This window comes from Bombina bombina, chromosome 7 (assembly GCF_027579735.1).
Source record: "Bombina bombina isolate aBomBom1 chromosome 7, aBomBom1.pri, whole genome shotgun sequence".
Lineage (NCBI taxonomy): Eukaryota > Metazoa > Chordata > Amphibia > Anura > Bombinatoridae > Bombina > Bombina bombina.
The window spans coordinates 242,778,884-242,806,856 of NC_069505.1; the positions used below are offsets into that span (position 1 = coordinate 242,778,884).

Consider the following 27,973-nt stretch of genomic DNA (forward strand, 5'->3'; position numbering starts at 1 on the left):
ATACGCTGAAGCTAGTATAACAAGTAATTGTAAGCACATTAAAGGGACATAAAACAGGTTGAGATCTGTGCATATCCTAAAAGGGCTAATTAATTAAAAATAGTTTGCATAAGAAAATTGTTTAAAAATTTGTGGCAAGTATTTTAAAATAATTTTCAAAAATAAGCGAAATAAACACAGGCATTGTATTTCAACTAAATTCATTGCTTCTAGGCAGCTCCAGCAGATAATCCCTATGCACTTTTTGCATTCTACCAAAACAACAATAGATATAGATACAGCAATAGAAGGAAATGTGTGGGGGGAGTTAGAGCTTTACAATTCAGAAACTAAAAAGAAAGAGTTAATAGCGAGGCACTGCAGTATAAATTTTCAGGGAAAGTAAAGGACATATTATATTTTGTCTCTATCCCAACTTGCTTTATGTCTCTTGGGGAAACTATTTTACACTAACCCTTTAAAGGGAAATTGAAGATCTGTTGCCTGTGTATAAAATGTGTCTTTCCCTAGAGAGATGAAAAAGCAAAATCTGTAACCTAGAGTTTCAAAATGGTGCTCATTGCCTAAACCAGCTATTTAATTTGCAGGTTACAGAGTTTGGTTTTCTAGGGAGTGTGGCACAAGTATAATTTTCACAAAAAAAGTTGTTTAAAGTGATAATAAATCCATGTTTTTGTCTTTCGTGATTCAGATAGAACATACAATTTTAAACAACTTTCCAATTTAATTCTATTATCAAATTTGTTTGTTGTCTTTGTACCATTTTTTTTTTAAAAGGCATCCTTAGGTAGGCCCAGGAACAAAAATGCATTACTAAGAGTTAGCTGTTGGTTGGTGGATTCACATCTACGCCTCTTGTTATTGCCCCACCCAATGTTTAACATTTTATGTTCTATCTCAATCATGAAAGAACAAATTTGTGTTTTATATCCCCTTCTAATATTAGACAGAGATATTCGCTCAAGAGATTTACTAACCAATTTAAAGGGACAGTATACACCAATTTTCATATACATGTAATAGACACTACTATAAAGACGAATATGCTTAAATACTGATACACAAATCCAGTATAAAACATTTTAAAAACTTACTTAGAAGCTCCCAGTTTAGCTCTGTGGATGAGGTAGTGAGGTGGTCTGGGACACCTAGTGCAAGGGGCCTGGAATGCAAAAAGAGCTGAGCCTCCCCCCTTCCCTGCATATGAAAAGACAGATAACATAAACAGGAGTCTGTAAACGCGCGTATACATCTGACACTGTGGGGCTTGGTTAGGAGTCTGAAAATCAGCACAATGTTCTTTAAAAATAAGCAAAACTGTACATTGTTACATAAACACTCCCAGATGGGCTGTATAAATGCATCATCTACAAAACATTTATGCAAAGAAAAATCTAGTGTACAAATGTCCCTTTAAGACCATTATATGAGACAACAGGAGAAGATCAAACCTTGTTTTTGTTTAGTCACAGGCCAGAAACTCTCTTGTTTATGCACACGGATGGATTGTGTTGGTACCAGCATAGATTCCTGATAATGAACCTTTATTGACAAAGAGCTGGGTGTGGCACTGTCAAAACATTTAGCCAGTCATGTGCACTGGGGATAAAGGCTGTGTTAATATGTTTGTTTTTTAATAGTTTATCAAGCAATTAAAAAAAATAAAACAGCCAGATTACGAGTTTTGCGTTATGACCGGCTCAGTAATAACTTGCAAGTAATTTTTACCGCTCACCTTTAATATCACTGCTATTACAGGTTTGCAAAAAAACGCGTTTGCAGGCAATATGGCAGCATTGAGCTCCTTACTGCACTCAAATACCAGTGCTGCTTTGAGCTGGTTTTACGTGCTCGTGCACGATTTCCCCATAGACATCAATGGGGAGAGCCGGCTAAAAAAAAGCCTAACACCTGCAATAATGGAGCGTAAAGCTCCATAACGCAGCCCGATTGATTGGGGAAAGAAAATTTATGTTTAAACCTAACACCCTAATATAAACCTAGAGTCTAAACACCCCTAATCTGCCGTCCCCGCCGACACCTACGTTACACTTATTAACCCCTAATCTGCCGCCCCCAATGTCGCCGCCATCTACCTAAATTTATTAACCCCTAATCTGCTGCCCCCAACGTCGCCACCACTATTCTAAATTTATTAACCCCTAAACCTAAGTCTAACCCTAGCCCTAACACCCCTAACTTTAATATAATTAAAATAAATCTAAATAAAAATTACTATCATTAACTAAATAATTTCTATTTAAGACTAAATACTTACCTGTAAAATAAACCCTAAGCTAGCTACAATATAATTAATAGTTACATTGTAGCTATCTTAGGATTTATATTTATTTTACATGTAAGTTTGTATTTATTTTAACTAGGTAGACTAGTTAGTAAATAGTTATTAACTATTTACTAGCTACCTAGTTAAAATAAATACAAAGTTACATGTAAACTAAAACCTAACCTGTCTTACACTAAAACCTAACATTGCACTAAAATTAAATAAATTACATTCATTAAATACATTTATCTAAATTACAAAAATAATAAACACTTAATTACACAACATAAAAAAGAAATGATCAAATATTTAAACTAATTACACCTAATCTAATAGCCCTATCAAAATATAAAAGCCCCCCCAAAATAAATAAAAAACCTAGCCTACACTAAACTGCCAATGGCCCTTAAAAGGGCTTTTTGCAGGGCATTGCCCCAAAGAAATCATCTCTTTTACCTGTAAAAAAAAAAATACAAACACCCCCCCCAACAGTAAAACCCACCACCCACACAACCAACCCCCCCCCAAATAAAAACCTACCTTAAAAACCTAAGCTCCCCATTGCCCTGAAAAGGGCATTTGGATGGGCATTTAGCTCTTTTATGGTTCCCAAAGTCCCTAATCTAAAAAATAAAACCCACCCAATAAACCTTTAAAAAAAAAAAACTAACACTAACCCCCGAAGATCCATTTACAATTTTTGAAGACCGGACATCCATCATCATCCAGCCGGGAGAAGTCTTCATCTATCGGAATTAAAGGGTAAAAAATCCTATTGGCTGATTGGATCAGCCAATAGGTTTGAGCTTCAATCCTATTGGCTGATTGGATCAGCCAATAGGTTTGAGCTTCAATCCTATTGGCTGATTGGATCAGCCAATAGGTTTGAGCTTCAATCCTATTGGCTGATTGGATCAGCCAATACGTTTGAGCTTCAATCCTATTGGCTGATCGGATCAGCCAATAGGATTAAAGCTTCAATCCTATTGGCTGATTGCATCATCATTTTTACCCTTTAATTCCGATTAGCTGATAGAATTCTATCAGCCAATCGGAATTCAAGGGACGCCATCTTGAATGACATAATTTAAAGGAAACTTTATTCTTCAATAGCCATCGAAAGAAGAGGATGCTCTGCACCGGATGTCTTGAAGATGGAGCCGCTCCGCATCTGAAGGATGAAGATAGAAGATGCCGTCTGGATGAAGACTTCTGCCCGCCTGGAGGACGACTTCTCCCGGCTTCGTTGAGGACTTCTTGCTGCTTGGATGAAGACTTCTCCTGGCTGGATGAGGATGGATATCCGGTCTTCAAAATCTGTAAGTGGATCTTCGGGGGTTAGTGTTTGGTTTCTTAAGGGTTTATTGGGTGGATTTTATTTTATTAGGGACTTTGGGCACCGTAAAAGAGCTAAATGCCCTTTTAAGGGCAATGCCCATCCAAATGCCCTTTTCAGGGCTATGGGGAGCTTAGGTTTTTTTAGGTAGGTTTTTATTTGGGGGGTTGGTTGTGTGGGTGGTGGGTTTTACTGTTGGGGGGGTTGTTTGTATAATTTTTTTTTACAGGTAAAAGAGCTGATTTATTTGGGGCAATGCCCTGCAAAAAATGCCCTTTTAAGGGCCATTGGCAGTTTAGTGTAGGCTAGGGTTTTTTTTATTTTGGGGGGACTTTTTTTATCTTTTAATTTTTTTATTTTTTTTTATTTATTTGTTTTTTATTGACCAAGGGATACAAATAAAGATTGTGTGATACAATCCAACAATAAACAAGTAAGTATACATCCACATAAGTATTCATATGAAATGATCTTTGGTCATTACTTTTTTGAGTTACATAGGTATCAGTATTCAATAATAAATTCAAACAATGATATTTGAAGAAACAAAACTAAATAAAAATGACAAAACAAAACAAAAATGAAATATTGAAAATGAAAATCAGGTATTGATGGTTATCTTGGAACTATCCAAGGGTATGTATGTTTTCTACCTCTAGTTTATCAATAAGACCCAGATGATGTCACACGTCAACCCAACAAAGTTCAATTTGTCGTTATAGCTCATCCGGTTGGAGTCTGCCTTAGGACAGACATATGTGCTTAAATACTAGTGATCATGAAATTCGAAGCGATATAAGATTCCCAATAGAATGTAATATTATGAAAGGCATCCCCCCCCCCCCGTCTGGTTTTGAGATAATGGTATTCCTCTAAACTTAGCATATTATTACATATGTCTCTCCAACTAGCCACTGAAGGAGTTTCCGTAGTTTTTTTTAGGTTAAATACCACCTATGCAATATTTTGTAATTCATTTCTAGAAGTCTACATGACACAGAGGAACTTTTTATATTACTAAATATTTTAAGAGATTCTGAATATGTGATTTCTATATCTAATTCTTTACTCCACGTATTTAAAAATTGTGGAATGTAACCCGGATTTGTTTGTTGCAAAATACCATGTATAGTGGAAAGAGTATGCGTTCCCTGTGTGGACGCATAGCCTCTCGAAGTTTGTTAGGGGTCTCAATAGGTTGAGCTTATCTCTATGTTTTGAAATGTATGATTGACACTGATAATAGGGAAACCATTGTTGGAAGAATGGCAACCCTCTGGTTGAGAGGTCTTGTTGTGTATACTTGGTGGTTTCATTTTGGGGGGGCTTTTTTATTTTGATAGGGCTATTAGATTAGGAGTAATTAGTTTAAATATTTGATAATTTCTTTTTTTATTTTGTGTAATTTAGATAAATGGGTTTTTTTAATTTATTTTATTTTAGTGTAATGGTAGGTTTTAGTGCAACACAGGTTAGGTTTTATTTTACAAGTAACTTTGTATTTATTTTAGCTAGGTAGTTAGTAAATAGTTAATAGCTATTTAATAACTATTCTACCTAGTTAAAATAAATACAAACTTACACGTGAAATAAAAATAAAACCTAAGCTAGATACAATGTAACTATTAGTTATATTGTAGCTAGCTTAGGTTTTATTTTACAGGTAAGTATGTATTTAGTTTTAAATAGGAAAAAATAAATAATTTAGGTATTAATTGTAATTTTTATTTGGAATTATTTTAATTATGTTTAAGTTAGTAGGTGTTAGGGTTACGTTAGGGTTAGGTTTAGGGGTTAATAACTTTAGTATAGTGGCAGCGACATTGGGGGCAGCAGATTAGGGGTTAATAAGTGTAGTTAGCTGGCAGCAGATTAGGGGTTAATAACAGTAATGTAGGTTGCGGCGATGTTAGGGACAGCAGATTAGGGGTTAATAAGTGTATGTAGGTGGCGACGACATTGGGGGCAGCAGATTAGGGGTTAATAATATTTAGTGTTTACGATGCGGGAGTGCGGCGGTTTAGGGGTTAATAGGTAGTTTATGGGTGTTAGTGTTCTTTGTAACACTTTAGTTATGAATTTTATGGTACAGCTCTGTAACGTAAAACCAATAACTACTGACTTTCAGGTAGCGGTACAGATCTTGTAGTTATGGGCTGTACCGCTCACTTTTTGGCCGGACAGGCAAACTCGTAATACCAGCGCTGTGGAAGTCCCATTGAAAAAGGACTTTTTGAAAGGTGCGGTAGTTACGTTGCGTGACAGCCAAAAAAGTGTGCGGTACAGCTATACCTGCAAAACTCGTAATACCAGCGGTAGTGAAAAAGCAGCGTTATGAAGCTTTTTCACTCATAACGCAAAACTCGTAATCTAGCCAAAAGACTGCCTTTAAATTAGTTATTTATGAGTTTTGATCAAGACCAACACTTGAGTTGTATTATCTTGCGCTTCTGCACATAATTATTGATATATATATATATATATATATATATATATATATATATATGTGTGTGTGTGTATGTATGTATGTATGTATGTGTGTATATATATATATATATATATATATATATATATATATATGTGTGTGTATATATGTATTTATGTATGTGTGTGTATGTATGTGTGTATATATATATATATATATATATATATATATATATATATATATATATATATATATATATATATATATATACACACTGTCTGTGTGTGTATATATATATATTTATTATTATTATTATTATTATTATTATTATTGTACCTTTTTTCTTCCTTTAGGACAAACAAGGAATTCCGTGGTGGTTGGGTATCAGCTACAAAGGCATCGGCCAGTACGATATTCAAGATAAAATAAAGCCAAGAAAGGTTTGTGTTCTGTACCAAAATGTTACTTTGATTTGGGGGTATTTTATGCCTAATCTTAGAAGCATTTGTACTTCCATAGGGGCCACCTTCAGACCTGCACCATTGCTAAAGTAGAAGCATTTTTATTATCAGATAATTCCTGTGCTATTTAATATTCTAGTGGAACAATTGCTGTCATTCATGTGTGGTGAGCCAATCGGCAATGACGGTTGTATGACCCCTCTGTGTGATTGCCACTGCTGATTGGCTCAAGACCAGCAGTTATCTTTTTGTCCCTACCAGTAATTAAACTATCTGTTTAACCCCTTTGTGGGTGTTCAAGGGGTTCATTCTCACACTGTACTGGATTTTCAAACCCTTTACATTTTGTTAATAAAACCTGTTTCTAAAACTTTTATTTTGCATGTAAATCTTTTCCAATGTAGCACTTAATTGCTGATATATAATCGTTATGGAAACTCCCATAGACAGCAGCACTCACCACCAGTCTTTCACGTTTATTGGAATCTCCCAATGGTACAAAAATCAAGACAAAGTTTCGGGCCTGCTGGCCTTAGTCATGTCATGAGTGAGTGCTGCCGTCTATAGGAATTTACAGCTTTATATTCTGGGAGGTTTCGGTATAGAACCTCTGACTGATTTGCACCACAGCTGATTCACATTGTGCTAGACATTGTCTGTTTATATAATCATTATAGGCCAGATTACAACTGGCGCACATTGTAGCACTTTCGCTACCAGAAGTAAACTTTTAACGTGTGCGGATTATAGGTCATAATACAATTCGAAAGTAAAATGTGATTTTATGTTAAAAAGATTTTTTATGTTTTCAGGTATTTGAGTGGAAAAGGATCCAAAGTATGTATGTGTGTGTATGTGTGTGTGTATATGTATATATATATATATATATGTATATATATGTGTGTGTGTGTGTGTGTGTATACACATATAAACACATAGATACACATGTGTACACATATATAGATATGTATATATACATACATACACATAGTTAGACATGTAGGTATATATTGTAGCCCTTTCTAATTTACTTCTGTAATCTAATTTGCTTCATTCTCTTGATATATTTAGCTGAAAAGCATATCTAGATAGGCTCAGTAGCTCCTGATTGGTGGCAGCATATAGATGCCTTGCATGATGGGCTCACCTATGTTCATTGATATTTCTTCAACAACGGATATCTAAAGAACGAAACAAATTAGATAATAGAAGCAAACGAGAATATTGTTTAAAATTGTATTCTCTATCTGAATCATGAAATACATTTTTGGGGTTTAATGTCCCTTTATTGTATGTAAAAGGGATCGGCTGCTCCTCATGTATTAAAGGGGTAACCTTTTTATAGTCACAGGGTAATTTACTGGTAAATCGGCTCTGAACTTTCTTCTAATCTAGTATGCAAGATTTCTCGGATTTAAAGACGCATGTAAACTAAAAGACACTGCACCCTAAACTGAACCTTTTCAACATCTGACTTTCTTGAGTTGAATTACACTCAAAACTTAACCTTTTGTTTTCCAAAAGGGTAGCAGTGTATTACAGAGCAAGCCATTGCAACCTTCTATTGCAGACAATGGCTTAAGAATGGTGTAATCTTACACCATGAATGGAAATAAAATAATGACTAGTTATCTGCCACATTCTTACAAGGTCATAAACACGTTTTCAGTGTGATGGAAAAAGAATGTGGGGTGGGCCAGATTTTTTTTTTTTTATTCAGCCCTGAAACTTATTAAGTGTGATCGTTTCCCTCCGCCCCTGCTATAAATAAGCTCTGCTCCCTGGTACTGCTGCAGGATTTATAAGGGTGGAGACATAAGGAAGGTTTATGAGACGAGCTGCTGCCTCACTAAACTTTCTCACGGTTCCTCTCAAGAGTAACATGGCTGCCTCATTATCCTAATGCGGTCTGCTTCAAATTCATCTGTGGAATTAATTAAAAAAAAAAAAAAAGCACTCTTTTTCACTAGTTGATGATAGATAGATAGATAGATAGATAGATAGATAGATAGATAGATATAGACAGCTATAAAGAGATGAGAGGAGAGAGAGGTGTAGGGAGAGAGGTGTAGGGAGAGAGGTGTAGGGAGAGATGGGTATAGAGAGAGAGAGAGAGATGGCTATAGATAGAGAGAGAGAGAAATATATATTGGGGGAAGTTGTTTGGATCATGTATCTGTGAGCAACAGTAAATGTTATCTTCAGTATAATTTATTTGTATTTTGTCACAATATTCTGTAACACTGGAACAGTGTGCTCTTTGTTCTGCATTAATTTGTATTGACAGATATAAATATACCACACTGTATGCTCAAATGATCCTGTACCCAGTGCTGTGTAATACTGTAGCAGTACACAAATGATTAAACATGCAAAATGTTTCTTTTTGCAAACAAGTAATGCAGGTTGTGTTGTTGCCAATATGTGTTCATTTCCTGGAATTAAACCAAACAAATGAATATAACATTTTGTTTCTATGTATTTCTCTATATGTTTGACAAACTAAATTATTGGTAGAATGAATGAACACATGTTATATTCATTCATTCGTTCAGCTTGTTCTGGGAATGATCAACTGCTAACAAAAATGCAACTTTATCATTCATTAAAAAAATGCAAATAATATCACTATGGTTTACTACTTAGGGGTTAAAAGCTACGAACCGAAAGGAAAAAATGTATTAGTCCACTCAATGTTAAATATAGGAAAAAGTCAAAATTTCTAAGTCATCCGCTGCAAATTCTAAGTCGCCCGGGACTAGTGGACCTCTGGAAATTTAAAGCCCTGTGTTTGTTTGTGTATGTGTGTGTATGTATGTATATGTATGTATATATGTATGTGTGTGTGTGTGTATGTATGTATATATATATATATACACACATAGGTTGATAGATATAGATAGATATATTAATCTATTATATATATATATATATATATATATATATATATATATATATATATATATATTGTGTGTGTGTTTAGATATAATTTGTATAGTTCAGGCTATATATATATATATATATACACACATATACAGAGGTGTAACTAGAAACCACAGGGCCCATTTACAAGAATCTAAGAAGGGCCCCCCCCCCAAAAAAAAGTGACTTTGATACTTTTTTTTTTTTACATTTAACACAGAAAAAAAATGTGAATCAGATTACATTTCTGCAAAATGAGGTACCCTGTGCCCACAGTCTGTGAGATTGTCTGACCCCCCATTACTGTATATAGTGACACTATTTAACCCACCAGTACTGTATATAGTGAGTCAGTGACACAGTCTGTAATCTGCCGGTGAAATGTCTGGCCTGACCCTACCCGCCCCAGTACTTTATAAAGTGACCACAGTAGTCTGTGACATGGTCCAGCCCCCCCCCCCCCGTACTGTATATAGTGGTAGTGTATAGACTGACACTGTTTACCCCCCCCCCATGCTGTAGTAACAAGGTCTGTAATATGCTGGTTCCACAAACATATACACACACACATACATGCATAAATACACACACAGTCACATACATACGTACACACACACATACATGCATACACATACATGCATAAATACACACACACACACACACACACACACATGCATACATACATACACACACAGTCACATACATACATACATACATACACACATGCATGCATAAATACACACACAGTCACATACACACATACATGCATAAATACACACACAGTCAAATACACACATACACACACATACATGCATAAATATACACACACATACATGCATAAATACACACACATACATGCATAAATACACACACAGTCACATACATAAATACATACACACATGCATAAATACACACATATACACACACACACACACGTACATGCATAAATACACACAGTCACATACACACACACACACACATATACATGCATAAATACACACAGTCACATACACACACACACACATACATGCATAAATACACACACAGTCACATACACACACACACACATACATACATGCATAAATACACACACAGTCACATACATACACACATAAACACCAATGGGTAAAACAGCAACACTAACACCTGTAGTCAGAGACACTAGTGAAGCATCATGTCACACTCACATGATATCAGTGCAGGCAGTGGCAGGTCAACGTCAATTATTATTTATTTTTTTTAAGCTGGGGCCCAGTATCAATTTCGACCTCTGCACCCCCTGTAGTTTCGCCCCTGTGTGTGTGTGTATATATATATATATATATATATATATATATATATATATATATATATATATATATATATATATATATACCAGGCGTACTTTGGAGATATTGCGGGTCCGGTTCCAGACCTCCGCAATAAAGCGAAAATAGCAATAAAATGAGTCACACAAATTCTTGGGTTTCCCAGTGCATATAAAATGGATTTTTACACGATACTGTAATCTATTAAGTGAGCAGTAGCATTTTATCTAAAAAAAAACATTGTACATATCTCAATTAAAAAAATACTTTATTGCTAAAAAATTCTAACAATCATCTGAGTCTTCAGTGAGTCATAATCTTTTTGCTGGTGGTGTGTATATATAGGTGTGTCTATATGGGGACAGTAAATAAAAAACTGATTATGCATATAAGGGAGCACTAATAAAACATGTACAGTAAAGGCTTATTCTATTACGTACTGTGCACTAAACACCAAGCTTGTGCCAAAACCCTCTGCAAATGTCCCTTGTGCACAACTAGAAAAGTCACCCAAAACGTATCCAAACCTAAATAATTCTAAAGATGAGGGTTATAAAGACATAAAACATCTTGTAACTACATGATTATTCTGCTGTGTTGCGATTATTTAACATACTAATAGAGTGTGAGCATTTTTTATTGCATTAATACCTTGTTTGCTAATGGCTGAGCTCCTCATTCCACTTGCCTTATTTGGAGGAACCAATACAGACTTTGTTACTGGAGTAGACACTGTCATTGTGTTAGCAACATTTACATTGTTTTAGTTTTTTGTATTTTTTATCTTATCAAACCTACTAAGGTCAATTAAGGAGAATATGTAGCATGGTTAGGCTTGTGAAGTCTACAGTGGGCACTTCCTGTTCTCAGACTTGGGAAACCAGAATTTTACAGGAAAAGGGGCTAAATAAATATTAAATGTATATTGTATACTGTCATTATTTTTAATACTATACAATATACATAATTACACAGGTTTCTACAATTGCATGTTTTATGCCAAATTTAACCTGTTGATTGTTTCTTTTATAATTAAGGCGCTGAGCAGAGCATGACAGAGACATTCACTGAGTGTTAATTGCTAATAGATCCAACAGGTGTATAATGAAGATAATCCCATATACTGTGTTTCACACTTTTGTATGTAAATAGCTTTAACATAATCTGGTGAAGTCATCATGGGCCCCGGGTAAGGGAACACTTGCTGAGTTAAATAAAGCAATAGTGAGGGGGAACAGCTGGCAGTCTGGCAGGGGATTGTTTGTTTCCCACCAGTTGGGATAACAAGAGTTTTGTGAGCATTTGAGGTGAGAATATTCCTGGGATTATCTGCACCTTCATCCCAGAAATCAACGGCAGTTACTGTGATCGACAGCAGTGAGCTCCTGTGCTCCCAGATTATTCATATTCAGCAACACAGAATCATTGTAATCGCTTGCTTCTTGCATAAAACTTTACAGCAAATGCGTCTGTAGCAGGATATAGAGCTTCTGACCGTGTGTGCTTTGGGTTATTGATCCCTGGTCTGGTGAGCCCTGTTTTTGTTGTTTGTTTGTCATTATTTAATACATTTTCACATCACTGTATCTGCAGTAATATTCTATGATACATTTTTGTTAAACTAGAAAAAAAAACAAGAAGATGACAACACATCCAATCAGGCAGTCAAAGGGTTACTAACCTTACCTTGAACATATTAAACTGAAATAAATCTACAATTACTTTGTTTAATAGTGTGTCTCATACAAACTTAGTAACACACATAAATATATATTTCATACACACTTAGTAACACACATAAATATATCTCATACACACATAGTAACACACATAAATATATATCTCATACACACGTAGTAACACATAAATATATCTCATACACACATAGTAACACACATAAATATATATCTCATACACACATAGTAACACACATAAATATATATCTCATACACACATAGTAACACACATAAATATATCTCATACACACATCGTAACACACATAAATATATCTCATACACACATCGTAACACACATAAATATATGTCATACACACATAGTAACACACATAAATATATATCTCATACACACATAGTAACACATATGTCTTATACACACATATTAACACACATGTCTCATACACATATAAACACATATATATATGTCTTATACACATATAGTAACACACATATGTCTCATACACTCATATAAACACATATATATGTCTCATACACACATAGTAACACACATATGTCTAATATAAACACATATGTCTCATACACTCATATAAACACATATATATGTCTCATACACGCATATAAACACATTTATATGTCTCATACACTCATATAAACACATATATACGTCTCATACGCTCATATAAACACATATATATGTCTCATACACTCATTTAAACACATTTATATGTCTCATACACACATAACACACATATATGTCTCATACACTCATATAAACACACATATATGTCTTATACACACATAGTAACACACATATATGTCTCATACACACATAGTAACACACATATATGTCTCATATAAACATATGTCTCATTCACTCATATAAACACATATATATGTCTCATACACTCATATAAACACATGTATATGTCTCATACACAAATAACACACATATATATGTCTCATACACTCATATAAACACATATATGTCCCATACACTCATATAAACAGATTTATATGTCTCATACACACATAATAACACACATATGTCTCATACACTCATATAAACACATATATATGTCTCATACACTCATATAAACACGTCTCTCACTTATATAAACACATTTATATGTCTCATACACTCATATAAACACACATATATGTCTTATACACACAGAGTAACACACATATATATGTCTCATAAACTCATATAAACACATGTCTCATACACTCATATAAACACATATATGTCTTATACACACAGAGTAACACACATATTAACATGTGTTTATATGAGTGTATGAGACATATGCGTTTATATGAGTGTATGAGACATATATATGTGTTATTATTTGTGCATGAGACATATACATGTGTTTATATGAGTGTATGAGACATATATAACACCTATATATGTCTCATATAAACGCATGTCTCATACACTCATATAAACATATATATGTCTTATACACACAGAGAAACACACATATATATGTCTCATACACTCATATAAACACATGTATATGTCTCATACACAAATAATAACACACATATATATGTCTCATACACTCATATAAACACATATATGTCTCATACACTCATATAAACACATATGTCTCATACACTCACATAAACACATATGTCTCATACACTCACATAAACACATTTATATGTCTCATACACACATAACACACATATGTCTCATACACTGATATAAACACATTTATATGTCTCATACACACATATATGTCTCATACACACATAATAACACACATATATGTCTCATACACTCATATAAACACATATATATGTCTCATACACTCATTTAAACACATATATATGTCTCATACACTCATATAAACACATATGTCTCATATAAGCACACATATGTCTCATACACACAGAGTAACACACATATACATGTCTCATACACTCATATAAACACATATATATGTCTCATACACTCATATAAACACATATATCTGTCTCATACACTCATATAAACACATATGTCTCATATACTCATATAAACACACATATGTCTCATACACACAGAGTAACACACATATATGTCTCATACACTCATATAAACACATTTATATGTCTCATACACACAGAGTAACACATATATATAAAAGTGAAAAAGGAGCACAAGCAGCAGATTATGCACAAAGAATTTATTTACAAATAGTAAACATAGCGCATTGGCGCTCTGAGTGAAGAAAAACAAAAACACGATTGTCAAACAATATACAAAACCGTGAGAGGGGAGAAAAACCCCCGGGGTAAATACTGACAAAAACAGTAAGACTAGCTTTTAGGAAAACAGGTATACGCGTTTCAGCTTACAGCCTTACTCATTACCTGGCTAAAACACAGTGAGGTGAACTTAAAAACAGTAGCTAGTCATCCCATTGGTGGATGGGAACACTCCCCCCAAATAATCCTCCAATGAGTGTTTAGTTACGTAGCTGAGGACACCTGGGGACGCACAGGGTAACACACTAAATACAGCATACTGTGAATACACATGGAACAAGATAGGAATAATTGTAAATACTGCTTAATTAATAAATCATAGAAGATAATAATAATAATAATAAGCGGTACCCGTGCATTATATACAGTTTAATCCTATAATTACAAAACAACTTCAGTGATCAAAGTAGAAGAAATGTGTTCAGTACAGCCAGGGCAGAACAGATAGCTCCGGACCCAGCTGGACACACCTGTAGTGCTGGGACGCTGCTTCATAGTGGCTGAAATGAGAGCACAAATAATATAAGCACAGGATAACAGTCATTTATAGCCAAAGACTAGCAACCAATATAAATATTATTATTACTGAGATATAATCAGTACGCACTGTATATACATACTGGACATTGAGCTATATCAACAGCAATAACAATAATAATAATAATACTGCAGTTAACCCTTAGCAGAAATAAAGTTATTGCGGAGTCTACTAATACATAGGTACCATTGACATATATGTACTCCATGCCACACCGGACTATAGGTGGCTTCACTATTAGAGAGAGCCCCATTAACACTAGAGAAATAAGTCCATGGGGCAAACCGGAGTCCCAAGGACCTGATAGGTTATACCAGGAAGTCCTAAGTTAGTAGGCTTGCTACGCTCCAAAGGTAACGTGGTAAAGAATATATATTTAATGTGTGCAGGGTGAACCGGGTGGGGGAGAGGGTCGGCCCTACCAAAAATTGATGAGGTCATATTCCGAATTTAGGCCCCCTGGAACTCTTGTCCTGAGTTTAAAAATCCAGAAGGCCTCCCTCTCCCCCAATCTGCGGACCCTGTCGACTCCCCCCTTACAGGGAGCCACCCTCTCAATAATGGTCCAAGAAAAGGAACTAGTATCTTTCTGATGTGTCCCTGCAAAATGTTGAATCAATGCTGTGGTGAGTACCCCCGCCCTTATGTCACTGAGGTGCTCCTTAATACGGGTTCTGGCTTCTCTTGTCGTGAGGCCTACATATTGGAGGGAACACTCCCTACAAGAGATCAAATAAACCACATATGTAGACCTACAATTGAGGCAAGAATCTATCATGAAATTCTGACCTGTCATTAGTGAGATGAACCGGTCGCCAGGGGCCAGCTTCTCACAAGCCACACATGTACGATGGTGGCAGTGGAATGTACCTTTACAGCTCAACCATGAAGAGATAGGTTGTCCTGTCTTTTTAATTCTTGTGGGTGCCACAATGTTGCCTATTGTTCTATTTTTCTTGTAGGAGTACCTTAGGCCCTCTGTAACTACCTGTTGGAGTTTGTCATCTGCAGATAGCATATTAAAATTGTGCCTCACTATTTGGCAGATTTCTCTATATTGTCTTGAATACTCTGTTAAAAAGACAATTTTGTTGTCTTTCCTTTCCTGGGTGTAGGATTTTGGTCTGAGGAGTCTTTCCCTAGGTATTCCTCTTACAATATTCCTAGCTTTGGTGATGACAGAACTCCTATAACCCCTCTCTTTCAGGCGTGAGGTCAGTTCATTGGCCTGTTTCTCATAAACCCCTGCATCGCTGCAGTTCCTTTTCAGCCTAATGAACTGACCCTTCGCTACTCCTTTAAACACTCCTGGTGGGTGGCAGCTAGCTGCATGTAGCAGTGAGTTGCCCGTAATGGGTTTACGGTAGGTCTCTGAGCTAATGAAGTGACCCTGTCTACCTCTGAGAGTCACATCTAGAAAATTAATGGTGTCACATTGTGTTTCGTATGTAAAGTGAAGCCCCATAGAGTCATCATCAAGACTTTTAATGAATATCTGTAGTTCAGCTTGACTGCCCCCCCATATGAAAAGGAGGTCATCGATATAGCGACCATACCAAACCACCTTGTCTTTGTGAGGATTCCCATCTCCATAGACGTGGGACAGCTCCCACCAACCCATAAACAGGTTGGCGTAGGAGGGGGCAAATTTCGCCCCCATAGCAGTCCCACGCCTCTGGAGAAAGAAATCCCCCTCAAATTCAAAGTAGTTATGGTTGAGAAGGAAGTTGGTAACTTCTATCACAAAATTCACAAAGTTTGATTCCGGTCCATATTGTTTCTCTAGAAAGAAACGAATGGCCTGCAACCCCTTATTGTGTGGAATAGAGGTATAGAGCGATTTCACATCGGCTGTCAACCAGACATAATGTTTGCTCCAAACTATTCTGGATAGAAGATTAAGTACATGTTTTGTGTCTGAGAGAAAGCTCCATAGAGCACTCACCAATGGCTGCAACACATGATCCAGCCACTCTGACAGGTGCTCCAGCGGGGATCCAATGCCACTCACGATTGGCCTCCCCTGTACGTTTTCAGTGGACTTGTGGACCTTAGGTAGGTGGTTAAACGTAGGGATGGTGGGATTGGACACTAAGAGATAGTCTCGTGTCTTGGCATCAATAAAGCCTAGCTCCACACCATCGTCCACAAGGGAGGCCAACCGCCGCTGGAACCTCCCCGTCGGATCACCCGGCAGAGCACTGTAATCATCAATATTTCCTAGTTGCCTGTAGGCCTCCTCCCTGAAAGTACTGGCATTAAGCACCACTATGGTGCCACCCTTATCAGCAGCCCTTACCACTATGTTTTCATTGCTGGCTAGGCTATCTAGTGCCTTCCTCTGTAATGCTGATATATTGTTATGTTTGCCCCTCTCTGACTTGTAATACAATGTTGTAAGGTCTGACTCTACTTTCTGTTGGAACTTCTCCAGGAATTGGCCCCTGTTCTGGATGGGATAGAACGAGGACTTACACTTAAAGGACGGAACCTGTATATTCCCGACCGCACTGGCCTCATCCCCTAGTATCTCTAGGGACCTAATGTCACAGAGTTCCTGGAAACTTAATTGATTTTCGGGCTCTAGGCCTACCGAGCCTCCTGACCTGTTCCTAGGAATGGATACGTGGCTCTCATCACTCCCTCCCTCCTGGGAATGGTAGAACTTTCTCAATGTCAGTTTCCGAATTAATTTATTGACATCAAGTAATGTCCTGAACAGATTGAAGTCCGCGGTAGGTGTGAAGGACAGTCCCAAACTCAGTACCTCCAGTTCGTGTTTGGTCAACACCACATCTGAAAGATTCAGTACATTCTGTAGTTGCCTCGGCCTCGCCCTCTCCTCTGTGGATACCTCCTTTGGTTCTTGTATTGATGGCTTTGATCCTTGCTTGCGCCTCCCCCCCCGTCTGGTGTTTTTTGGGGGACCTGAAAAACCTGTTCCAATTGTATTCTCTCCACTTCCATGGCTTCTGTAGTGCTCGTCTCTGCACATCCTGTTTCTTCCCTGTAATGTGAGCGAGGCTGTGGAGCCTGTGTTTTGAGTATGGAGGGTGGTTGGGGTATTGAATTATCTTTAGGTCTGGTAGCTAGTGTCTTAGGTGGTAATTCTTCCCCACCCGATCCAGACCCCTCGTCACACGATTCACCTTCACTTTCAAAGAAGTTTACTCTCCTTCTGCTTTGCCTATGTCTGTTGTTTCCCCTTGACTTAGGGTAAAATGTATTTCTATTTTGTTCCTTCCTTAGAGATTGTCTGTCTTTTTTGTTCCATACATAGACACGATTCAAGTCGTGGTCTAGCTGATCTCTAAGATATTTACTGTGTTTTATTTCCAGTAGCAATGTTTTAGCCTCTGCTATTACTTGCTGAAGTGTGCTGTCAAACTTTAAATAGCTTGGTTCCTTGCTCCTATTATTCAGTTCCCTCTGAACCTCTTTGATTTTAGATGTTAGCTCCTCTAGGGATTTCTGTTTATATTCGCAGATCAACTGCATAAGTTTCTGTGAGCAGGTACTCAGGTGGCCATTCCACAGATCAATGAATACTTTATCATCTGTGACGAAAGTTGGAAATTTGTTTAGCCTCAATCCCCTGGGTATAATGCCCAATTCCTGATATTTGGTTAAAGTTTTTATATCCCAAATGAGCTTATTCTCTTTTAAAAGTAGAAATTCCAATTCCTCAAATAGGGCAACCAAGCTATAGTGAGATTTATCAGTAGAAAACACCTTATTATAATCCACAGGTGCAGTGTTCCTTTCCTGTGCATTCCTCAGTGAAAACAATGAAGCTACTTCAGTATTACCCCCTTCACTCATGCCTGACCGCAAAAAAGCCGCTCACACAATGAAATGTGTTGTATGTAAATGGTAGTAATATAGTGTGCCAATGACACCAATGGCTACAATTGCCACCCAGGATTTCAGTTACTCTCACCGCATCTTCACGCCCAACACCTGGGACGCTAACGAAAGGAGGAGTCACCCACCGCAGCCACCGGAGCTCACGCAGGAGCTGGATACCAATTGAACGAGACAATCCATACACAGTAAAGAAATCGGATATACTGCCGAAACGGACTGTCGCTCAGGTTCCAGTAGTACACAGGTATGAAGTGTGGACTCTTGGCGTTTATGTGTACTAGTTATCTAGGGTGTTTGCACTTTTAATTTTAATTTTATACATGTGCAATCAGCGGTGGTATATGATTCACACCGGTCCAGACTCGAGGTAGGGAAAACTCACAGGACCTGGTCACTTTCCACTATCAATACTCGATATTCTAACAATGCTTGTATTGCGTTTTGGGAGCTAGCTGATCAACACACTGCTCTCAGTTGATAGACATACGTTATCATTGTTACTCTCCACTTTAACTGACTTTCCCTTATTTGCTGTTTTTTAACACATATATATATCATACACACATAGTAACACACATATATATGTCTCATACACTCATATACACACATATATATGTCTCATACACTCATATACACACATATATATGTCTCATACACTCATATAAACATATATATATATATATATATATATATATATATATATATGTCTCATACACGCATAGTAACACAGATATATGTCTCATACACACATAGTAACACATATATATGTTTCATACACACATAGTAACACACATATATATGTCTCATACACTCATATAAACAACATATAAACACATATATATGTCTCCATACACTCATATAAACACATATATATGTCTCATACACTCATATAAACACATATCTCATATACTCATATAAACACACATATATGTCTCATACACACAGAGTAACACACATATGTCTCATACACTCATATAAACACATATATACGTCTCATACACTCATATATACACATTTATATGTCTCATACACACAGAGTAACATATATATATATATATATATATATATCTCATACACACATAGTAACACACATATATATGTCTCATACACTCATACACACATATATATGTCTCATACACTCATAAACACAAATATGTATCATTCACTCATATAAACACACACACACATATATATATATATATATATGTCTCATACACACAGAGTAACAAACACATATATATATATATATATCATACACACATAGTAACACAGATGTCTCATACACACATAGTAACACACACACACACATATATATATATATATATATATATATATATATATATATATCATACACTCAATTAAACACATATATGTCTTATACACTCATATAAACACATATATATGTCTCATACACACATAACACATATATCTCTCATACACACATAGTAACACACATATATATGTCTCATACACTCATATAAACAACATATAAACGTCTCCATACACTCATATAAACACACATGTCTCATACACTCATATAAACACATATATACTGTTTGTCTCATACACACACATAAACACACATATATGTCTCATACACACATATAAACACATATATATATGTCTCATACATACATATAAACACATATATATGTCTCATACACACATATAAACACACATATATATGTCTCATACACACATATAAACACACATATATATGTCTCATACACACATATAAACACACATATATATGTCTCATACACACATATAAACACATATATATTTCTCATACACATATAAACACACATATATGTCTCATACACACATATAAACATATATATATATCTATCATACATACATATATGTCTCATACACACATATAAACACATATATATGTATTATACACACATATAAACACATATATATTTCTCATACACATATAAACACACATTTATGTCTCATACACACATATAAACACATATATATCTTATACAAACACAAACACATATGTCTTCTACACACATATAAACACATGTATATGTCTTATACACACATATAAACACACATATATGTCTCATACACTCATATAAACAAACATATATGTCTCATACAGACATAAATACAAATATATGTCTCATACACACATAAACACACACATGTCTCATACACACATATAAACACAAATATGTCTCATACCCACATAAACACACATATATGTCTCATACAGACATATAAACACAAATATGTCTCATACACACATAAACACACACATATGTCTCATACACACATATAAACACAAATATATGTCTCATACACACATAAACACACATATATGTTTCATACAGATATATAAACACATATATATGTCTCATACACTCATATAAACACACATATGTCTCATACACACATATAAACATCCTGAGCAAGGACAGTGATCAAACAGGACACTCCAAAAATGCAAAAATAGAAACATTTATTAGATGGGTTTGTGTAAAGTACTCAGCACTGAGGAATGTAAAGAAGCTGAAAGTGAACCTACAGGTCTCTGGTGCGTGCAGGCATGTGAGGTTTGAAATTCAGCAAAGAAATGTGTTTATCTATCGGACAAATCATATACAGTCATAATTATTAACTTTTATATCTGTGAACCACACAGACGAGAGATGCAGTCATAAATCTTCCTGAACTAGGCGTTCTGTGTTTGAGAATTTAACCTACAGGTGCTACTGTAAGGCACCGTGCCACTGGAGGAAATACACAGTCAATGCATAACTTATAGTTTATGTGCACCAAACGGTTTAGTGTTAAACTCTGGTTTTGTGTGCTTTTAACTCCTGATGGGGTGAGCACATTTCTTTGAAATCTGACAGTTTTGTTTGGGACTACAAATGTTGAAAATTAAAAAAAAAAATGGTCAAGTATTTTTGGAGTTATTAAGTGTTGAAAATTTTTACTTTTCAATGCTGAAATATAGGGAGATCATTAGCCAGACCTACAGCACAAATGGCTGAACCAATCTTCATGAAATTTTTCACGCAGAATGATTTTATTGTGTAGCACTTGCTTTTTCTGTGCTGGAAAAAAACAAACGAGCATTAGTTGCTGAGATATGAAGGTGAAAAGACAACTTTAAAGTGACATTAAAGGAATACCCTGAACTTTTAAGCAACTTAAGCAAATTATTATCTAATTTACTCCTATTATCAATTTTTCTTTGTTCTCTTGCTATCTTTATTTAAAAAGCAGGAATGTAAATCTTGGCAGCCAGCCCATTTTAGGTTCAGCACCATGGATACCACTTGCTTATTGGTGGCTGATATTTAGTCACCAATAAACAGGCATAACCCAGGTTCTCAACCAAAAGTGTGCCGGCTCCTATGCATCACATTCCTGCTTTTTAAATAAAGATAGCAAGAGAACAAAGAAAAATTGATAGGAGTAAATTAGAAAGTTGCTTAAAATTACTGCTCTATCTGAATCACGAAAGAGAAAATTTGGGTTTAGTGTCCCTTTAATTGATGCATTACATGCATGCACAGTAATAAGTGGCTGAAAAATAAATCAAGACATGCCCAGTATTGTTTTTCTCATAGGTGATGGGTATAAATTTCATTGTGAATATGCAACTTGTATATTGATATTAGTGGTTTTCAATGAGAGATCAGTTTGTTTTATATCAGTATTAAAAATTGATGGAATATGAAATTTAATAGCAGATTCTGAATCAAAAGTTAAAAGGCAGAGAAATTAAAAGAAATATTCCCTCTCTCTAGAAGCCCAATTCTATAAAATTCACTGGTTTGTGCATGTTTTTTTTTGTCACCTCTCCCAGGGGCAATCCTCATGGTATTCTATAAAAAAGGGTCTGTCCCTGCGAGTGGTGAGATGTCTCCCATATAAATGAGAGCTCTCTGCTAGATAGATGTTTGCAATAGAGGAACATAGAAAGTAACCAGTGTGTTTTTATACTTGAAAATTACGCCTAATTTTCATATGCATAAGTTTTCCTTTTAGAGTAATTAGTGTTTGGAGTATTTTGGTCAACTTGTCACTGTTTAATTTGCAAGAAAAAAACCAGCGAGAACCGTAGTGCAAAAATGTTTAGATCATTACGCTGGGATTTGAGAGAAAATTTCATACACACCCATGTTTAGCCCATTTTACATAAAATGATTACGCTTCGTATTTTGTACTTACAACTATGAGTTTCTTTCTGTTACGATTTACACTGCATATTTAATACGATTTTGTACCTGTGTAATTTACACGCAAATTTTACGTTTTTGATCAAATACGATTTTTAGTGAACAATTTTGTTTTAGATTTTCAATGCACGTTAACGATACAGTTTTCTCCTGCGTATTTATGTGTGAATGGTTAAATTTTTCGTTTTGTATGATTTTTAAATTAAACATTTTTTGTGCACTTTAGTAATGTCTGCATCTCCTCCCCATATGAAAATGTAGTATAGGCCCCTTAGCGAGACACCCTAAATAGGCGCTTTTTAAGATTCCACCAGGGAAAAAGTCTTAGACTCTCACCAGCCTAGGGAACTTTATAGAATCGGGCCCTAACCCCCACAGAATGGTTAAACACATATGTAAAGTAACACACAGGAGCCATAGAGCACTGGTGGTCACAAGCAGAAACTGCCCCTTAGCAGGAGTTAGGTTATTGCTAATGTTAAAATTAAATGCTCTGACGAATTACAGCATGCTCCTTTTTATTTTATTTTATTCTTATGGCCATTTTTATTTTCACACTTTTTATAGTTTTTAACGTTTGATTGGGGGCTCTAACATTAGTTTCCTTTTCCTTTTTTTTTTGTTTTTTATAACCACTGAATTATGAATAATATACATTTTCTTCAGAATCCTATAATATAAAAGGCCAGGTATGTTTGTCCGATGCAGTCATGCGCAGTATAGACTGCGCAAGAGAAACATACCAGGCCTTAAGAATCAGTGTCCGGCAATTGAGAGGCATTGAGGATCAGTGGCGGCGCATGTCTGTGCGAGAGGCCGCAAGGCCTTAAGGATAAAGGGTGGCACGGGTGTGCGGATCATTGCTGGAGGTAGGCGGGAGCGGGTGGGACCGCTATGCTGCTAAGTCGGTGGCGTGGGAGGGTTAGGAGAGAGGCGGGTTTGTGGATCATTGCTGGAGGAGGGCGGGGGTGAGTGGGACCACTATGCGGCCAAGTTGGTGGTGTGGGAGGGTTAGAAGGGAGGCGGGGTTGTGGATCATTGCTGGAGGAGGGCGGGAGTGAGTGGGACCACTATGCGGCTAAGTTAGTGGTGTGGGAGGGTTAGGAGGGAGGCGGGTGGGCGGATCATTGCTGGAGGTGGGCAGAAGTGGGAGGGACCGCTATGCAGCTAAGTTGGTGGCGTGGGAGGGTTAGGAGGGAGGCGGATGGGCGAATAATTGCTGAAGGGGGCAGGAGCGGATGGGACCGCTATGCGGCTAAGTTGGTGGCGTGGGAGGGTTTGGAGGGAGGCGAGTGGGTGGATCATTGCTGGAGGGGGGCGAGAGCAGGTGGGACCTCTCTGCTGCAGGAAAAAAAAAGTTTAATGGCAGGGAGAGGGGATCAGAGGGTAGGGAAAGGATCTTGGAGAGAGAGAGGTGATTTTGGCCAGTGTAACAGGCTTTAAGACTAGTATCAGAATATTTACATAGTTGCAGGGGCGGCACTACAGGAGGTGCAGAGGATGCGACTGGGCCCCCGAGGGTGGGGACCTAGCTTTAAAAAAAAAAACCTTGACCTGCCACTGCCTGCACTGATATCATGTGAGTGTGACGTGATGCTTCACTAGTGTCTCTGACTACAGGGGTTAGTGTTTCTGTTTTACCCATTGGTGTTTATGTGTGTGTATGTGTGTATGTATGTGACTGTTTGTGTATTTATGCATGTGTGTATGTGTGTATTTATGCATGTGTGTATGTGTGTATGTATGTGACGGTGTGTGTATTTATGCATGTGTGTATGTGTGTATGTATGTGACGGTGTGTGTATTTATGCATGTGTGTGTGTATGTATGTGACTGTGTGTGTATTTATGCATGTGTGTATGTGTGTGTGTATGAGGGTGTGTGCATTTATGCATGTATGTGTGTGTATGTGTGTGTTTGCGGAACCAGCAAATTATAGACCCTGTTACTACAGCCGGGGGGGGGGGGTAAACACAGTGTCACTATACAGTGCCACTATATACAGTACGGGGGGGGCTGGACCATGTCACTGACTACGGTGGTCACTTTATAAAGTACTGGGGCGGGTAGGGTCAGGCCAGCCATCTAACTGGCAGATTACAGACTGTGTCACTAGCTCACTATATATAGTACTTGTGGGTTAAGCAGTGTCACTATATAGGGGTTCAGACCATCTCACAGACTGTGGGCACAGGGTACCTCCTTTTGCAGACATGTAATCTGATTCCCATTTTTTTTCTGTGTTAAATGTAAAAAAGAAAAAAGATATGTATCAAATTCACCTTTTTTTTGGGGGGGGAGTAGGGGGGGCCTTCTTAAATTCTTGCACCTGGGCCCTGTGGTTTCTAGTTACGCCTCTGCATAGTTGTAAGAGATTGCAAGTGTGGTTCTGTGTTCGACACAAGGAATTCAGAAAACTGAATGATGATTCTCATAGATTTCAGTCAAAGTCTATGGGAATTACTGTTGAAATCCTTATCATATTAGTACTTAAACTATGTACCTTTTTATTTCACTCGTTTTCTCATTCAGTTGTAAGCCACATAATAGTGTTTAATTTATTTAGTCATTTATTCTTCTGTATAATATGTATTTTGTGGTTGAATTGAGAGTTTGGTGGCAGGACTGTTATGTTGTGTCACTTATATAGTGCAAGATGGAGTTATATTATACTGGTACAGATTGCAGGAAACGCTTATTTTTCATTCCACGAGCAAAGTGTATAAAGATTGTAGTGCAGATTTATCCTCCCAGATGCTGACACACACATGTCAAACCTTCTATTTTACACTCGCATAATTATGTGATTCATTAGTATTGCTGCGCTATGCAAAACAAAATGGAAACGCAGTGATGTGCAAGTTATCTTCCTTGTGCCATGATTGGGTATTTTTACATTTTTTGTATTCAGAGAATTTTTTTTATTTTTAAAGATTAAATAACATTCACCTAGATTACAAGTTTTGCGTTCGTGTTTTAACACTGAAAAAATGGCCATTTCAGCGTTAAAACAGCACCACAGCCATTACAAGTCTTGTCGGTATAGCTGTACCGCAAGCCTTTTAGCCTGTAACGCAACGTCAGTCCCCGCACATGCAAAAATTACGTTTTTTCATGGGACTTCCATAGCGCTGCTATTAAGAGTTTTGCGGTGAGGCTAAAAAGCTTGCGTTCCAGGCTATACCGACAAGATCCGTTCTGCAATCTAAAAGCAGTAGTTATGAGTTTTACGCTACAAAACTGTAACATAAAACTTATAACTAAACAGCTACAAAGTACACTAAACACTCATAAACTACCTATTAACCTCTAAACCAAGGCCATCCCGCATCGCAAACACTATATTAAAGTTATTAACCCCTAATCTGCCACTCCCGACATCGGAGCCACTAAAAATAATTTTTAACCCCTATTCCACCACTCCCCGACATCGCCGCCACTATAATAAAGTTATTAAGCCCTACACTGCCGCCACTATAATAAACTTATTAACCCCTAAACCGCAAGCCCCCCACAAAGAAATATACTAAATTAAACTATTAACCCCTAAACCGAAAGCCCCCCACATCACAATAAACTAAATTAAACTAGTAACCCCTAAACCTAAACCCCCCCCCAACTTTATATTAAAATTTCCCTATCTTAAATTAAATTAAAAATTACCTGTCAAATTAAAAGAACCAAGTTTAAACTAACAATTAAACTAATATAATTATTAAACTAAAATGAAACTAACTACCAATTAAATAAAACTAAACTACACATTAGAAAAAATCCTAACACTACTCAAAAAATTATAAAGTATCTAATTACAAAAAAAGACAAAATTACAAAAATTAACAAACGAAATTATCCAAAATAAAAAAGAATTACACCTTATCTAATAGCCCTATAAAAATAAAATAGCCCGTCCAAAATAAAAAAAAACCCTAGCCTACAATAAACTACCAATAGCCCTTAAAAGTTAAACAGCTCTTTTACCTGTAAAAAAAAAATACAAAGACCCCCCCAACAATAACACCCACCACCCAACCAACCCCCCAAAATAAAAAAACCTAACTCTAACAAAAACCTAAGCTACCCATTGCCCTTAAAAGGGCATTTGTATGTTGAAATCAGCCAATAGGATTTAAGCAGCTCTCATTCTTATTGGCTGATTCAAATTTTTCAGCCAATAGGAATGCAAGGGACACCATTTCGAAACGGCTCCCTTGCATTGAAGATCCAGTGTACGGCGGCGACCGTAAGAAGAGGATGCTCCACACCGGATGTCTTCAGGATGGACCCGCTCCGCACCGCTGGGATCAAGATAGAAGATGCCGTCTGGATGAAAATAGCAGAGGCCACCTGGATGAAGACTTCTTGCCGCCTGGATGAGGACTTCGCCGCCTGGATGAAGATCGTTCAAGTGGGACTTCAAAAAAATGCCCTACAAAAGGCCCTTTTAAGGGCCATTGGTAGTTTATTCTAGATTAGATTTTTTATTTTGGGTGTTTTTTTTTTTTTTTTTTAAATGGATATAAGAATAGGAATCATTTTTATTATTTTGGATAATTTGTTATTTTGTGTAATGTATTTTTTTTTTCGTTTTGGGGTGGGTTTTTATTTTTAGATTAGGGCTTGGGCAGCAAAAGAGCTAAATGCCCTTTTAAGGGCAATGCCAATACAAATG

At 36.6% G+C, this 27,973-nt stretch overlaps 1 protein-coding gene across 1 annotated transcript in view; it reads left to right on the forward strand.

The window, feature by feature from the left end:
- The window catches only part of FRMD4B (FERM domain containing 4B), a 707,344-nt gene that overhangs the window by 592,183 nt on the left and 87,188 nt on the right, over nt 1–27,973 (forward strand). The window contains exon 11 of the mRNA XM_053720679.1: nt 6,402–6,488. Coding sequence (XP_053576654.1) covers nt 6,402–6,488 — 87 coding nt within the window. The remainder of the gene's footprint in view (nt 1–6,401; nt 6,489–27,973) is intronic.